We start from the raw sequence: 15,837 nt of genomic DNA, 5'->3' as shown, positions 1-15,837 counted from the left end.
GAAGTAGTGGAGATGGAAAGAAGTAAATGCAATTCAAATATATTTGTACGTCGAGCGGATAGGACTTGTGAATGAACTAACTGTGGGGGATGAGAGAAAGAGAGGAGTCAAAGAAGACTCCCGGGCTTCAGGATTAAGCCACTGGTGAATGGCAGTGTCATTACAGATGGAGAGGGTCAGAGAGCAAAGGGTTTGCAGGAAAAAATAGGAGTTTGCTTTTCAGACATGATAAATTTGAAATGCCTGTGGTATAAGGAAGAAAGTATAACAAGTAACAGTTGGGAGTCTGAGCTCAGAGGAGAGGACTGGGGTCAGACATAAGGAATAACACCGGAGGGATAATATTTTAGTCTTGGAGATGGGTGAGATCTCCTAGGAAGACAGTGTAAAGAGAGAAGAAAAGAGAGCTGAAGATTAAGTCTGGAGAACTAGCCAGGTGAAGAGTTGGGCTACTAAAAGAAATACTGAGGGCGATTAAGAGGAGCAAGAGGGTTGAAGAGTAAATTGATGCTTTATCTTTGGCACTTGAGACGTTTGGGGTACTGCTGGATTCTTGTCATTTCTGGTGGTGCCAGGACAAAATGTATAGGTCCCCTTTGTAACATTAATGCTCTATTTATATTTTATTTTGAAATTCAGTCTTAGGATAACTGCGAATTTTCAGAATAAAACATTCCTAATCATGGCTGAATTGGAGTTTGGAAGAGGAGAAAACTCCTAGACTAAGATCCATGACGCTGCAGCTGTTTCTGAATTATGGAGATAAATAGTTCTCTATGTCACCAGTCTTAGACAAGTGGCCATTTCTTTTTTCTAATGGACATGAGATGAAGAAAGAATAATTTGTTCAACGTTTAGTAAGTGTACTTTACTGGTTGTGTGCAAGCTGAGGAGAATGCACTGACACTACGCATATAGTGTGTCCCTACCATGTTCCAGGCACTGTGTTAGGCTTTGGGGATAGCTCAAAGAATAAGATTTACAGGACTTGGAGCTTGCAGACTAATAAAGGAGATGAAAAAAAAATTAACTTACAAATAAAATAACTACAAAGTGTGGCAAGTGCCGTGGAAGAAACAAACACAGGAAATAAGTGGGGGGTGCCACTTCCAATCTAGACGTCTAGGGAAATGTTCCTTGAGTAGGTGACATTTACTTAAGTTGACTCCTAAAGGACCAGGAGTCAGTCATACCAAGATTAGGGGGTGTGGCTGGCCACTGATGATCCACCAAATTGTTTTATGCAGTATTTGGTCCTGAGAAGTTAAGGCAGGCTGAATAGCTCATGTTGGAATATTTAATAGTGGCACACCCAGGGTAGGGGAGGTATTGGCAGTGGTCTGCCCTTATGGGGAGAATTTTATCACTGACGTTGCTTAAAATTGCCTGCATGTGGTAATAATAAAAAGTAGACTGACATTTAGTCAGTTTTATTATTATTTTAAAATTCTTTATAGACAATGGCCCTGTTGTGGGATGAATGGTTGCCCCCCAAAAGATGTGTCCGTGTCCTAATCCCTGGAACCTATGACAAGCATCTTATATGGTAAAAGAGTAAATGTTACCTTATGTGAAAAGATAGGATTAAGGATTTTGAAAGTGTATATCAGATTATCTTTTAGTTGAGCTGAATGCAAATATTAGACTGAGAAATTGGGTTACCCAGTTCTTAAGATAAATAGATATGTATTCTGTAGAATTTGATGCTGTGTTGGGAGAAATGTTTCTTACTTCTAAGTTTGCTTATATCCAAGTAACTTAACACAACTTAAGCTACCTGCCTGGCCCATGTAGGCATTTTATAGTTCCATTCCTATTGTACAAGGAGGCCTCCCGGCAGCTCACATGGGCCCTCTCAAGATGGGACAACAGTCCTGGGCCTGGTCACAAGTTTTGGTTCAGTAATGACCAGAGTTAGCAACACTCAAACACAGTAACCAAATTCATAAGTCTGGTAAATGACAAAATTCAACTGTTTAAGAATATTTACTGATTTAATGAAGAATAAGGAACTTGTGTATGCTATCAGTCTACTTTCTAACCTTACAGGCAAGTCATATATAATATGAAATTATATTCAGAATACAGCTGGGTGGTGACATCATAGCAAGCAGAATGAGTCTGATGAATGTTTTTATCTCTGCAGTAGGCAGCCTCCCAGATGACCGTCGTCGATGAGAGTGTAGTGTTCACACCCTCCTGTGATCTCTCCCCTCCTGTGTAGGTTGGACTTCTTTCTTTCTTTTCTAAAAAAAAATATATATATATATGCTTTTATTATTATTATTTATTCATTTATTTGACAGAGAGAGATAGGGAGAGAGAGAGAGAGCACAAGCAGAGGGAGCGGCAGGTAGAGGGAGAGAGAGAAGCAGGCTCCCTGCTGAGCAAAGAGCCGGACATGGGACTCCATCCCAGGACCCTGGAATCATGACCTGAGCCAAAGGCAGACATTTAACCAACTGAGCCACCCTGGCACCACAGGTTGAACTCATTTCTAATAAATAGAATGGAGCAGAAGTGATGGGATGTCACTTCTGAGATTAAATTACAAAAAGACTGTGGCTTCATCCTGAGTGCTCCCTTTTGCCTTTCTTTTTTTAAGATTTTATTTATTTATTTATTTATTTATTTATTTATTTATTTATTTTAAAGATTTTATTTTATTTATTTGACAGAGAGCGCACAAGCAGGAGGAGCAGCAGGCAGAGGGAGAAGCAGACTCCCCACTGAACAAGGAGCCCGATGCAGGGCTCAATCCCAGGACCCTGAGATCATGACCTGAGCCAAAAGCAGACGCTTAACCACCTGAGCCACCCAGGCGACCGAGTAATGCTCCCTCGAGTGCTCCCTCTTGTTCTATTATTGACTCTAAGGAAAGACAATTGCTATGTTGTGTGCTGCCTATGGAGAGGCCTCTAGTCAACAGCCCATGAGGAACTGAGGTCCTCAGTCCAACACACCATAAGGAACTGAATCCTACCAACAACCACATGAGTGAGACTGGAAACAGATTGCTCCCAGTGATTTCATGAGAGCCAGAGGCACCCACCTAAGCAGCAATTGAGCCTCAGAAATTCCTGACCCTCAGAAATGATGAGATAATAAATGTTTGTTGTTTTAAGGCACTAGGATTTGGGTAAATGGTTACACAGCAATACATAAGTAAAACACCCAAAGAGAATGGGGGGGGGATAAAATTGATACGTTGTAGTTTTCATGGCTATACTATTTTTTTTTTATAGCTTCTTAGGCATTCTAATCACACTGACTAGATTCCCTATTAGTGGTTAATTTCATCCAGTTTATGTGGAGTCTTACCAGTTTTATTCTTAGGGAGTGACCTTTTATACAACTTCTGGATGCATCTAATTATGGACTCCAACAAACTGAGCATACATACTGACAACTAAATATTTATTGATTCATTCAAACAAATTCATTTTATCTACTAGGGCCTCAAAAAGGAATCCAAAATGTCAGATTAATTCTCTCGGTCTTTTTTTTTTTTTTTTTTTTGGAACAATGTTCACCGGATAGATGTTGAATTCATTCATTTTTTAAAAATACTTTCTTCTTTTTATAAAAGGAATAAATGCTTGATGTACAACATTTAGAGAAAACAGAAAAGCAAAAGAAAAGAAAGTAGAGTCGACTCTGCACGTGCTACTCGGAGAGGACTGCTATTGAGACTGAATGCACTTGCTTTTCGTTGACATTTGCTTATCTTTTTTCCTTCAACGTCTCCAATGACACGTTTGGTCACCATTAAATGTCTAAATTTTAAACGCTTCTTGGACTGGTGGCTCATATCTATCAACTTCTTCCACTTCAGCCCCTGTCTCATTCTAAGTCGTTTCTTCAGAACTACCACCTTCATCATGAAGCCCCGTGAGTTTTCCCAGTACAAACTCAGGGTTTTCAGCATCTTTACTTTTCAAACAAAAATATCATGGAGTGGAGGCGCCTGGGTGGCACAGCGGTTGGGCGTCTGCCTTGGGCTCAGGGCGTGATCCCGGCGTTGTGGGATCGAGCCCCACATCAGGCTCTTCCGCTATGAGCCTGCTTTTTCCTCTCCCACTCCTCCTGCTTGTGTTCCCTCTCTCGCTGGCTGTCTCTATCTCTGTCAGATAAATAAATAAAATCTTTAAAAATATATATATCATGGAGTGGAGAAACGGATTGGCAAGCCCTTTCTATGTCTTTTCCAGTGCTGTCTGAAATAAGTTTATTGACCACTTCTTTCAAGTCATTTCATTGCACCTCTCAGGTCATCATTTCCATCATCTTCTCCCACATTTGGCAGACCTGTTGGTGCTTAGCGGGAGAGGTCTTCCAAATCTGATTATCGAGAATTTATTTTTAAGTAGGCTCCATGCCCAGCGTGGAGCCCAATGTGGGGCTCGAACTCACGATCCTGAGATCAAGACCTGAGCTGAGATCAAAAGTCTGATGCTTAACTGACTGAGCCACCCAGGCGCCCCTGATTATTGAGATTTTTAGTAAAACCAACAACAGAATAGCCAGAGAAAATAACCGTTAGTAGTCTTGACATCAACATGGGCTTCAACCATGGTCTGCTATTTTTGACCACGGAGCACATTTTATCACTGATAAAATCCATGCCATGGAAGTTAGTCAGGCAGTTTTTGTCCTGAACATCCTCAGTAATTAGCTTGGATTTTCTAAATGCAACTTCATCATTCTGCAGATCTAGCAAGGCTTACTTCAAAAACTCTACCCTTGAGGCCATCAAATGCAATTTTCATTCCTTGAGTGCTCTAGACTAGTGTTTTTATTTCTTACATTGAGCACAGCTGGTGCTTTCACACCATACCATATTTCTAGAGAATGGATTAGCCACTTTCGTCTTGGCAACCTTTTTGCTACCTTTCATTAAGTGCTCGGTGCCTCCCGCCATGGTGCTGCTCAGCCCGCCAAAAGGCTATTTGCCTATCCCTTCAAAAACTGGGGCTGTTCTTGCTTAACTTGCTAATTGATTTCTCTGAAACTCGGTTTCTTTAATGAAATGTATTGGAGAGTTTACCTTTATATATCTAATATTTAATAATTTAGCATCACTAACATTTCATATTTGGTACCACTTACTAATATGATAACATTATACTCAACAACTTTGTTTATATTATTTAAACTTCACTACACCTTGTGATTTAGGCACGAGTATTACTTCCATTTTTCAGCTGAGTAAACTAAGGCTTAGAGAGGTTAAATAATTTGCCCAAACAAGGTCATTAAGCTAAGCATTTTCAGAATAGAGATCCCATCTCATTTCTGACTACAAAACTTATACCACTCTGCTGTAGTTTCTCCCTCAAACTTTCCCCATAATACTTTTCATAAAAGCAAAATGTCATTTTTTAAAACTTTCGTATTTAGAAAAGTTGTCATATTCCGGTTATTAAAAGACTAACCTAATTTACTCATACCTCCGTTCAATTCCTTTGAAAGTTTTTTGAAGTTAGTGTCTCTAGGCAAAAATATTAAGATCTAAAGGAAATATACATGAATAAAATTCTTTCCCTGCTGAAATAAAACAGTGGATGCTACTAGTGACTTGCCTCATTTTGAAACTGGAACTATCATCAGAAAGCCAATTTCCATTTACATAGAACTACATACTATTGTTTCTGATTATAAGTTCTGTAAAGTTATAATCAATTGTTACGGTTGAAAAACTCAACTTTTATCAGCTAAATTTCCTGCTGTTGTATAGTTTTATTATAATGACACAAAGGGCTAATCTGGGAAGAAAGAGCAGAGATATATAATCATGACATGTCAGAATGGGAAGAAATTTGGAGGCCTCTTTGCCCATTCTCCATATTTTAGAGCAGAAAACACTGAGGTCCAGAGAGTTAAATATTTCTGTATCTCTTAAGTTGTCATAGTACCCAAAGTGTAAGATTAAAGGTGTGTAAAAAGTGATTTCATTTGATATTTAAGACAGTCTTGCAAATATATTTAACCAAGTTCCAAAACTGAATCAATGCGAGAAATGGATTTTAAAAAACAAAACAAGGGGTGACTGTTAACCAGGGGGAACCTCAGTCTGGGGAGCCCTCCCTCATTAAGGAATAAAATACAAAAATATATTACTTAAAAAAATTTTACAAAATAATGAAAACACATTTGGCTCTTTCAAAAGGTCATTTCTAGGGCTTTGAAGGGGCCTGTGCAGAGAAGGACCCCGAATCTTCATTAGCTTCACAGTATACCCACCTCTGTTAATAACCAGACACCATCTTCATTAGATTATGATGCAGCTCAGATGGTTTCAGAAGTTTACTAAAATTTTCGAAATGATCACTTTGATCATGTTAGAAATTCTTTCTACCCAGCCAACCTGGAATCTATTTCAGGCCCTGTTATAAATTTTGTGGCTTTTCACTATAAGCAAGTCTCTTAACTTCTTCAGGCCTCAGATTCCTTATCTGTCGAATGGGCTTAGTATCTAAAGACTTACAAATGAAAGCAAAGAAAATACTTGGTACAGTTACTGGCACATAGTAAATGCTCAATAAATATTAACAACTATAGTTATAGCAATAGTTAAAACATTAACCTACCACATATAGGAAACTCCTCTCTCCATTGTAACTTCGCACCTTGACTGTAGGTAAATTAAGCTGTAAGATGACTTTCAAAGGATTGAACAGATTCAATTTTTTATTACTTTAATTTTTTTAAATGTTATTATGGAAAGTAATAACTACATAACAGAACACTTGGAAAATAGAGAGAAGGTAAAAAAAAGCATCCATAATTTTACCAGACTTGTTATATTTTCTTGCTGTGTCTTCCTCCTTAGCACAGATGCTATTTAAAAAATGCTTGAAATAAGTATACCCAATTATTCTCTTTTCACAGAGGTTTAATATTATGGCATCATTGTTTTCAAATACATGGCAGATCTCAAATATATTTTACATAAAACTTTTAGAAAAACCAGATGGGAGAAAAAGTACGTATTCTGCTGTATTTCCATACTTATTTTTAAAATATTCATGTTTTTACAAGGTTATGATGCTAGCATACATTGAATTTAATATTCTGCATTTTTTCTTACATTATATCACAAGCCTTTCTCCATACTGTTGCATGCTACCAAGGCAACATCCATAGTAACCAAAGCGCCTGAAGCCAAGTCTTAATTGTCTAAAATTCGTACAACTGTATCTGAAGAAAGTAAGGTAGGCTAAGGTGTGGTAAGTCAGCAGCTCAGAGGAAATGCTTTTGGTTTGCCTGCAACTATAGCGGAGAAAATGGAGAAAACTTAGAACTCAGGAATTCTTGCCTTCCAACTAAATGTCTAAGTCAGGAAAGGAATATACAGCCCTATCAACATAATTCTAACTTGTACATGCACTTTTATTTCTTCTTTAATAGATGAGAAAGTGGTGGAATACTACTCAATGGTAAAGACTTATTTGTCACAATGTTATTGGGGTTTTAGCTCTCAAAATTGGGTAAATGTTCTCCCCACCACACCCTAAAAGGGGTCTTTCTTCAAAATTTAGCGAGGCAACACAAATCCTCACTGTAAAGAACAAGTCAGGGGCGCCTGGGTGGCTCAGTCGTTTAGCGTCTGCCTTCGGCTCAGGGCGTGATCCCGGCGTTATGGGATCGAGCCCCCTGTCGGGCTCCTCCGCTATGAGCCTGCTTCTTCCTTTCCCACTCCCCCTGTTCGTGTTCCCTCTCTCGCTGGCTGTCTCTCTCTCCATCAAATAAATAAATAAAATCTTTAAAAAAAAAAAAAAAGAACGAGTCAAGATCTGGTCATGGTTGTCTGGATTCAGTGATACACGCTGTTGTAAAAAGGCTTTTACCTTTTAATTATGATTTGTGTTGATATTCACTAATTTCAGAGCACAAACTTTTCCCTAAAAGCTTCTTTATTCCTTTAATATTGTCCTGCTGTATTAAATCAAGCCACATTTTGTTGTTTGTTTATTTATTTATTTAAGATTTTTATTTTTAAATAATCTTTACACCCAACCTGAGGCTCAAGCTCACAACCCCAAGGTAAAGAGTCACATGTTCCACTGACTGAGCCAGCTAGGTGCTACGCAAGCCACATTTTAAAAACTGTAAAATATACATTGAAGAAACAATCCGTATGTCCATTGCCAAATGAATGGATAAACAAAATGGGGCATATACATACAATGGAATGTCATTCAGCATTAAAACGGAAGGAACATTTGATACGTACCACAATACTACGAACTCAAAGATGTGTTACGTGAAATAACAAAAGGACAAATACTGTATGGTTCGAATTGTATGAGGTTTCACAGAAACAGAAAAGAAAATATTGGTTAAAAGTGGATGTGGGGGAGGGGCGCCTGGGTGGCTCAGTCGTTCCTTTGGCTCAGGTCATGATCCCCAGGGTCTTGGATTGAGCCCCACATCGGGAAGCCTGCTTCTCCCTCTCCCACTTCCACTCCCCCTGTTCGTGTCCTCTTTCTCACTGTCTCTCTATCAAATAAATAAATAAATAAATAAAATCTTTAAAAAAATAAATAAAAGGATGTGGGGGAGGAGAATGGGGGAATTATTGTTTAATGGGTGCAGAGTTTCAGTTTGGGATGTTTAAAAAGTCCTAGAGATATGATAATTGTCTTTCTCTGCTTGACTTATTTCACTTAGCATAATCTCCTCTAGTCCTGTCCATTTTGCTGCAAATGTTGGGTAATCGTTCTTTCTGATGGCTGAGTAACATTCCGTTGTATATACGGACCACATCTTCTTATTCCAGTCGTCTGTTGAAGGGCATCTCAGCTCCTTCCACAGTTTAGCTACTGTGGACAATGCCGCTATGAACATTGGGGTGCATATGGCCCTTCTCTTCACTACAATTATCATATGGTTTCACTCATTTATGGAACATAAGAAATACCAGGAAGATCGGAAGGAGAAGGAAGGGAAGAATGAAGGGGGGGTAAACAGAAGGGGGAATGAACCATGAGACACTGTGGACTCTGGGAAACAAACTAAGGGCTTCAGAGGGAAGGGGGGTGGGGATTGGGCTAGGCCGGTGATGGGTATTAAGGAGGGCACGTATTGCATGGAGCACTGGGTGTTATACGCAAACAATGAATCATGGAACACTACACCAAAAACTAAGGATGTACTGTATGGTGACTAATGTAACATAATAAAAAATTATTAAAAAAAAAAAAGTCCTAGAGATAGACAGTGGTGATGGTTGCACAAAAATGTGAATGTACCTTCTGCCACTGAACTGTATACTTAAAAATGGTTAAAGTGGAAAATTACACGTTTTATGCTAAATTAAAAAAAATCCCAATATAACATACACCGAGAATAGTGTATTATACATATATACATATATATATATATATATATATATATATTCGGTTTAAGAAGTAATTATAAAGCAAATACATGTATCATCACCATCTAGATCAAGAAATAAAGTACTATCAAAGGGTACCCCTGTGCCCCTCCCCAACACAACACTTCTCTTCTTTCCTGAGTCATCACTCTCACTCACAACCTTCCTGACTAACATTTGCTTTTAAAAATCAGGTTGTGGGGGCGCCTGGGTGGCACAGCGGTTAAGTGTCTGCCTTCCGCTCAGGGCGTGATCCCGGCGATTTGGGATGGAGCCCCACATCAGGCTCTTCTGCTAAGAGCCTGCTCCTTCTTCTCCCACTCCCCCTGCTTGTGTTCCCTCTCTCGCTGGCTGTCTCTCTCTGTCAAATAAATAAATAAAATCTTTAAAAAAAAAAAAATCAGGTTGTGATGTGATCATGTAGGATAAATTAAACCAACATTACAAAAGCAAGAGTATTTAAATTCCAATATTTTCCATACACGCAATTTTTTTTTAAACTTAATAACTTTTAAGTGCCCTTTCCCCTGTCTTTTCCTCTTGAAACTCTTCGTATTCTACAACTTATCTTGGTTCTACAGTTGACCTCACCTGGAGTTAACAACAACAACAACTCAACAACAACAAAATTACTTCACTGTAGATTTTAGATTTTCATTCCTCCCGCTCTCCCTTGCCTCCAACTACAAAGAAACAATGATTTAAACCCTTTGTGCCCTTTTAGAAAATTACACAGATACCCCATTGTGGAACCCTATAATCCCTTCGTGGAAAGGAAGAGATTAGCATATGAATACAAAGCAAAATGAATCCAGAATACAAAATGATCTACTGGATTGTGAAGCTCTTGTATTCTTAAAAAATGTATTTATTTCCTCTTTTTGTATTGCCCCTTTAGTGGTCTCAGGGTTAAGGGAACTGAGCTTCTCCTCTGGTTACCCGGAAAAGGATTAAAAAAAAAAAAAAAAAAGCCAACAGATCTAGGAGGTGCAAAACCAACAGATGGCTCCCAGAGCCAGTAGAACTGCCAGTGGAATCGCCAGTGGAATCTGCTACACTCGACGTGAGTTTGCTTGCGGGTGAGGAGTGTAGAAAGTGCTGTTCGCAGACTGCGCGGTGAGGGAGAGAAAGCGACAGAAGAGAGAGCCATAGTGCTGACGTTGAAGGCCCGGCCCTGTGAGGTTGCACAGGGTAAGTGGCGTTGGCCAGGAGGCAGTGGCGAAGGGGAAGGAAAGAGGATTTGGGCTAGGGGCGGGGCCTGCGGCGCAGCGTGGCTCCTGATTGCTGGAGCGCCGCTGCCAATCTCGCAGAATCGCTCGGTTAACCAGTGCGCTGGCTAGACGCGCTCAGATATACTGAGTGAGCGCTGAGAAGCAGTCTCAGATCCTGACGGTGCAGCAGCCCGGAGCCTCAGCCAGGGAGTCCCAGCCGCTTTCAATGGAGGAGAAGCCCGGCCAGCCACAGCCTCAGCACCATCACAGCCACCACCATCCGCACCATCACCCCCAGCAGCAGCAGCAGCAGCAGCAGCAGCCGCCGCCGCACCACCACCACCATTATTATTTCTACAACCACAGCCACAACCACCATCACCACCACCATCACCAGCAGCCTCACCAATACCTGCAGCATGGAGCCGAGGGCAGCCCCAAGGCCCAGCCTAAGGCGCTGAAACATGAGCAGAAACACGCCCTCCAGCAGCACCAGGAAACGCCGAAGAAGAAAACAGGTCTGGGAGGGAGGACGAGTGGGGGAAGGGGAATGGGGGTGGGGGGTAGAGGAGATGGGGGTGGGGCTGGATGTGGAAAGCGCGGACGCGGTCGGAGTGGTGTGTGTGTGTGTCTGTGTTCTGCGGCTCTGGGGAAGCCCCCTTCCATTCTCCCAAAGCCCGGGCTGGGCCGCGGGGTTTGCAGCGCCCTCTCCTTCCCCCAACCAGGCCAGTGTGACCTTCCCGGCCCCCGCCCGGGCTGGAGGGAGACCCGGAGGGTCGGCCTTGGAAGTCTAGCCTCATTATTCCTTTCCCGTTTACCTTCCTGAGGCCCCGCAGGAACCTTAATTTGGCAGCCCTGAGTTGGGGTGAACATAACTCCCCCCCAAAAGCCTTCGGGGTGTATCTCAAGAAGGCCTAGCGAATCCCGACTCGGGTGGTGTCGCGAGACCCTTTTGCAGGCGGCGAGGCGAGGGTAGGTGGGCAGAGTTGAGGAAGTGTCCTCCCTCACCCGCCACCCCAAGCCCACCTGTGGCCTTGGGGTTCCCCGTCTGGGGGGGCGGCCGGGACCCCTCGTCTCTCGAGTCATTTCCACCTCTAGACGCCCCTTTTGGACACCGGACCCCGCAGTCTACCCTCGCGGCTCCTCCCGAGGCCGGCGCCCCGGGCCCGCTCCCCCCAGAGCCGGCGCGGCTGGAATGTTCTCTCCTCCTCGCGGGGCCGCTTCCTGTCCGCCATGTTGGAAGCCGATTCCTGTCACCGACTCTGGCCCACTGAGGAGCGGAGGGGGGAGGGTGTCGAGGGGGCTCGGCGCGGCGGAGCTGGGGGGCTCGGGATCCCCACCCGCGGCCGCCTTGCCCCCGGCACTGCGGGGGCGCCGTCGCCCCCGGCCCGTGGCCACCCCTCCCCCCGTCGCCGGCCGGGTTGTGTAACCCGGTGGCGGCCGCGCGGCCCCGGGCGGGTCCCTGGGGTGAGGGGCGGGGGCGGTTGGGGTGGGGGAGGGAAGCGGCCACGAGGGGAGCGGCCTGCACCGGGCCCCGCGCGCCGGCGGCCGCGTTTCCCGCTCCCGGGTGCGGCGGGAGGCGCGGGCGGCCCGGGCGGGGAGCCGGCCTCGAAGTGGAGTCGGGAGCAGGAGGCCGCGGGCGGCGGCCGCGGCGCTCTTTGGGGCAAGAGGGCTGGGGGGGGGTACATTTTGGGTAGAGGCGGTGCCTGAAGGCCGGGTGGGGTACCCAGCGGGAACCAGGCTCCCCGGTCACGAGTTTCTCTGCCACAGGAACCTCGTCTCCTGCCAGGTTCGCTCACGACTCCGCCTCTCAGGCTTTCACTCGGGCCCTTTCCTTCTAGCAGCTCATTTTTACAAAAAAAGCTTGTTCTAGCTCCCTCAAGCCCCCCAGCATTTACCTTCTGGGCTTGGGTAGTGATTCCGAGGAGAGAGATTAGAAGAATAATTGGATGGGGGAGAGGGCGAGTTTTTTTTTGACCCCTATTTCTTGTCCTTAAAGGAGAAACGAGGTGGCTCATCCATGAGGTTGGTTCACTACCATCTTGCCTCGGACGAGGCTTTTTTCCCTGTTAAAAGGAAAGGTGTTTTCCTATTTTCGAATTGATGCCGATCCCCATACTCTTGGTTTGGACAAATGTTAAATTGAGGGTAAAAGTCGTTTTAGAAAACGTTTGAGAAGAAATGAACTTTTGTAACCAGGCAAATTTTTACAAATTAAAGGTTCTTTATAAATTGAAGAGAAATGAAGGGAATGGTAGGAAAATGGATGTTAAACCCAGCATATCAAATGTGATATAAGCAGTTACTGAGAGCTGGAGAAAAATTGCTGTTCTATTGAAGACTTAATGTAATTTGAAGACTGAAATTGCAATGCCAGATTTTCCACTTTTGGGGGGTGGGGACATCAGGTGTGCAGTAGAAATGAACATATAAATGTATTGAGTATTTAATCTTAACGGATTTGGAACAGGTCGAAAACTATTAGAAAATATACAACACTAAATGTTTTAACCTTAGGTCTTTTTCAACTTAGAAGAAAATCTTACTTTATTATGATTGCTTGGAATATGAAGGAGTGTTACTGTTCAGATTGGAAAATTTTATTTTGTTGGTCAGGTATTAACATACCCCTGCAGGAATCGTCTCTACATATGGAAGCAGCCCCTGAACCATTCAAGGTGGCATTCTTCAAATTGGTCTTACCAGGAAGAGAATAAAGAGGAGAAACTGGGCTTAGCAGTTTTGAGAGAATGTAAACAATTTGGGATGAACAATTTTCCATGTGTGGCGTGGTCACAGTACTGTTGTTTCGAAATGTATAATACTAATTTACTAAGAAAACTAAAAGCATTTTTGAAATATATCTGTAACATGTTGAAGCGGGCTTTTATGACCCATTACCCACAAACCTATAAAGAGGAACCTGTTTTCTTTTTCCAGAAGAGGGCGCAAGAGAGGGCCAAATGTGTTAGTAATTTCGGTTTCTAATCCAAAAGCTAGATTTATCAGGACTGAAGTTTTGCAGAGTCCATTTGAAGTAGGGTTAGGTGCTTTAGCGTGGCAAACCTGAGTAATAAAAGTGCAAAGAGTCCTTTGATTTCTCTCAGTAATTCTGTGGTGTTTGCATTTTTCTTAAATACCTAAGTTTTTAAAAGAAAATGTCTCTGGTCCACTTCGCATACCAACAAAGTTACCATAGAATTTTTTTTAAGACTTTATTTATTTGAGAGGGAAAGAGAGAGAGCACAACGGGGGTGGGAGGTGGCACTGAGGGAGAGGAAGAAGCAGTCTGCCCGAGAGACCAGGACCCTGAGATCATGACCTGAGCATAAGGTAGACGCTTAACCGACTGAGCCGCCCACGTGCCCCTGGAAAAAACTTCAGTTAAATGAGAAATGGTTTTTGTTACTAAAACTTGGGAGTGGAAGTATAGTGGCTTTTGAGCTGTTATTAAATTGTTTGGTGATTCCTGATGCTGGAACCACTAAATACTAGTAATTTTAGGAAAAATTATTCTGGTTCACTTAGAAGTCTTGGCTTTGGTCCAAGTTAGTTTGGACATTGGAATTTTTTTTTTCTTAAGACTGCTTGCTTACCTTTGAGAAAGTTGTGACTAATGAGCCCAAGAGTACAAACCTTTGTTTAGCTTGTTAGCATGTTTAAATGGTATATGTAGTTTTTAGTCTAGAGTTGTACACAGGTAAACTTGGATCTGTTAAAAACGTTGAGAACCTCTATTTAGGAACTTGCTGCTTTCCTAAGGAAAAAAAGAACCTTTCAGAAAACATCCTAGGCAGTGATCTCTTCTTGACTGGTAGTTTCATACTTAAGAATTTTTCCACCAAAAGTTTGATTTGATTGGCTATCCAAAAAAAACACAAAAAACTCAGAAGTCAAAAAAATGAAAATATAACTACAGAAGTTAAGAGCTTTAACAAAATAAATTTTTTATGGTACAAGTTTTGTGGCACTCAATCTTAGGAACAATTATAGTCTTGAGTTATGTTCTGAAAGTTAATACAGTAGAAGAAAATGCCTTTATTTGTTCATCCCAGGGTCCTTATCTTTTTCTCTGATACAGAATGAGTGCCTTAAAATTATAGTAAATCCTGTTGTGCATCTTCCCAGACTATGTTCTGTTCCACAGCAAATTCTTTTTAAAACAATGGTTCTCACACTTGTTAAAAAAAAAAAAAAAAAACTTAGATCCCTTATGCTTTTAAAATTCACAAAGAGATTTCACTGTTAGTTTTATCTATTGATCTTTACCATATTGGGAATTAAAACAGTTTCAGAACAAGAATATACAGCTCACAATTCTTTTAGCCAACTTCACAGGCTAAGGCCTACAAGAATGAAGGAAAGTGACAAAGGCAGATTATTTGGTATTCTTATTGGACACCCCTCCCCCAATTCCCTGAAAAGCTGCCTTAAATGAATGTGTGTATATCCTTCTATTATGTATCTGTTTCTAATTACTTCAGAATGTTTTTGGGAACATTTCATAGAACGGTGGATAACTAATATCACTATTTTACTGGTAAGGAAATGGGAAAAGCTGTCGTTATCCTAATTGAATAACATATAGTAATGAATTGTTTATGGCAGTTGAAGGTCTTAAACTTGAACAACATAATAACACTTTTTAAAATTAGATACCTTTCATTGTAGTTTTGTTAGTAAATAATACTGCGTCACTTGTAGGCAGTATTACATAGTGATAGGAAACTGTGTTATAGGCAGACTGGAGTTCAGATTTCCAGTTCTCTGCTTTGTGACTTGGGCAGGTTAATTTCTCTGAGAGTCTACTTACCCAGATGTGAAATGAAGAAAATATATCTTAAAAGAGTTAGAAACATCGGTACATAGGTGTTTTGGTTTCATACATTAACAATATGATCTACTGTTTAGGAAATACCAAAATAAATTCAAGACCACTATAGAAAAAGTTCACGAGTATTAGATTTTTGTTCAGTAGAATGCAGTAGAAACTGCTTATGGTGACTACCAGCCACTTACGGTTTCATAGAAACGGATTTTTTTTTTTTTTGAGATTTTATTTATTTGAGAGAGAGCACGAGCAGGGGGGAGGGGGCAGAGAGTGAAGAAGAAGCAGACCCCCTGCTGAACAAGGAGCCTGATGATGTGGGGGCTCCATCCGAGGACCCTGAGATCGGGGCCTAAGTTAAGCCAGATGCTTAACTGACTGAGCCACCCAGGCGCCCCTAGAAAGGGATTCTTTAG

At 41.9% G+C, this 15,837-nt stretch overlaps 1 protein-coding gene and 1 pseudogene across 1 annotated transcript in view; one reads left to right on the top strand and one right to left on the bottom strand.

Moving 5' to 3' along the window:
* Nucleotides 1–2,766: 2,766 nt before the first annotated feature.
* On the bottom strand, nt 2,767–5,006 carry LOC103667402 (annotated as a pseudogene).
* Nucleotides 5,007–10,389: 5,383 nt separating this feature from the next.
* The window catches only part of NUFIP2 (nuclear FMR1 interacting protein 2), a 31,255-nt gene continuing 25,807 nt past the window's right edge, over nt 10,390–15,837 (top strand). The window contains exon 1 of the mRNA XM_008695324.2: nt 10,390–11,111. Within this exon, the coding sequence (XP_008693546.2) occupies nt 10,820–11,111 (292 nt within the window). The 5' untranslated portion in view covers nt 10,390–10,819. The remainder of the gene's footprint in view (nt 11,112–15,837) is intronic.

This window comes from Ursus maritimus, unplaced genomic scaffold, assembly GCF_017311325.1.
Source record: "Ursus maritimus isolate PB19 unplaced genomic scaffold, ASM1731132v1 scaffold_24, whole genome shotgun sequence".
Lineage (NCBI taxonomy): Eukaryota > Metazoa > Chordata > Mammalia > Carnivora > Ursidae > Ursus > Ursus maritimus.
This window is presented reverse-complemented; position numbering and strand designations above follow the sequence as displayed.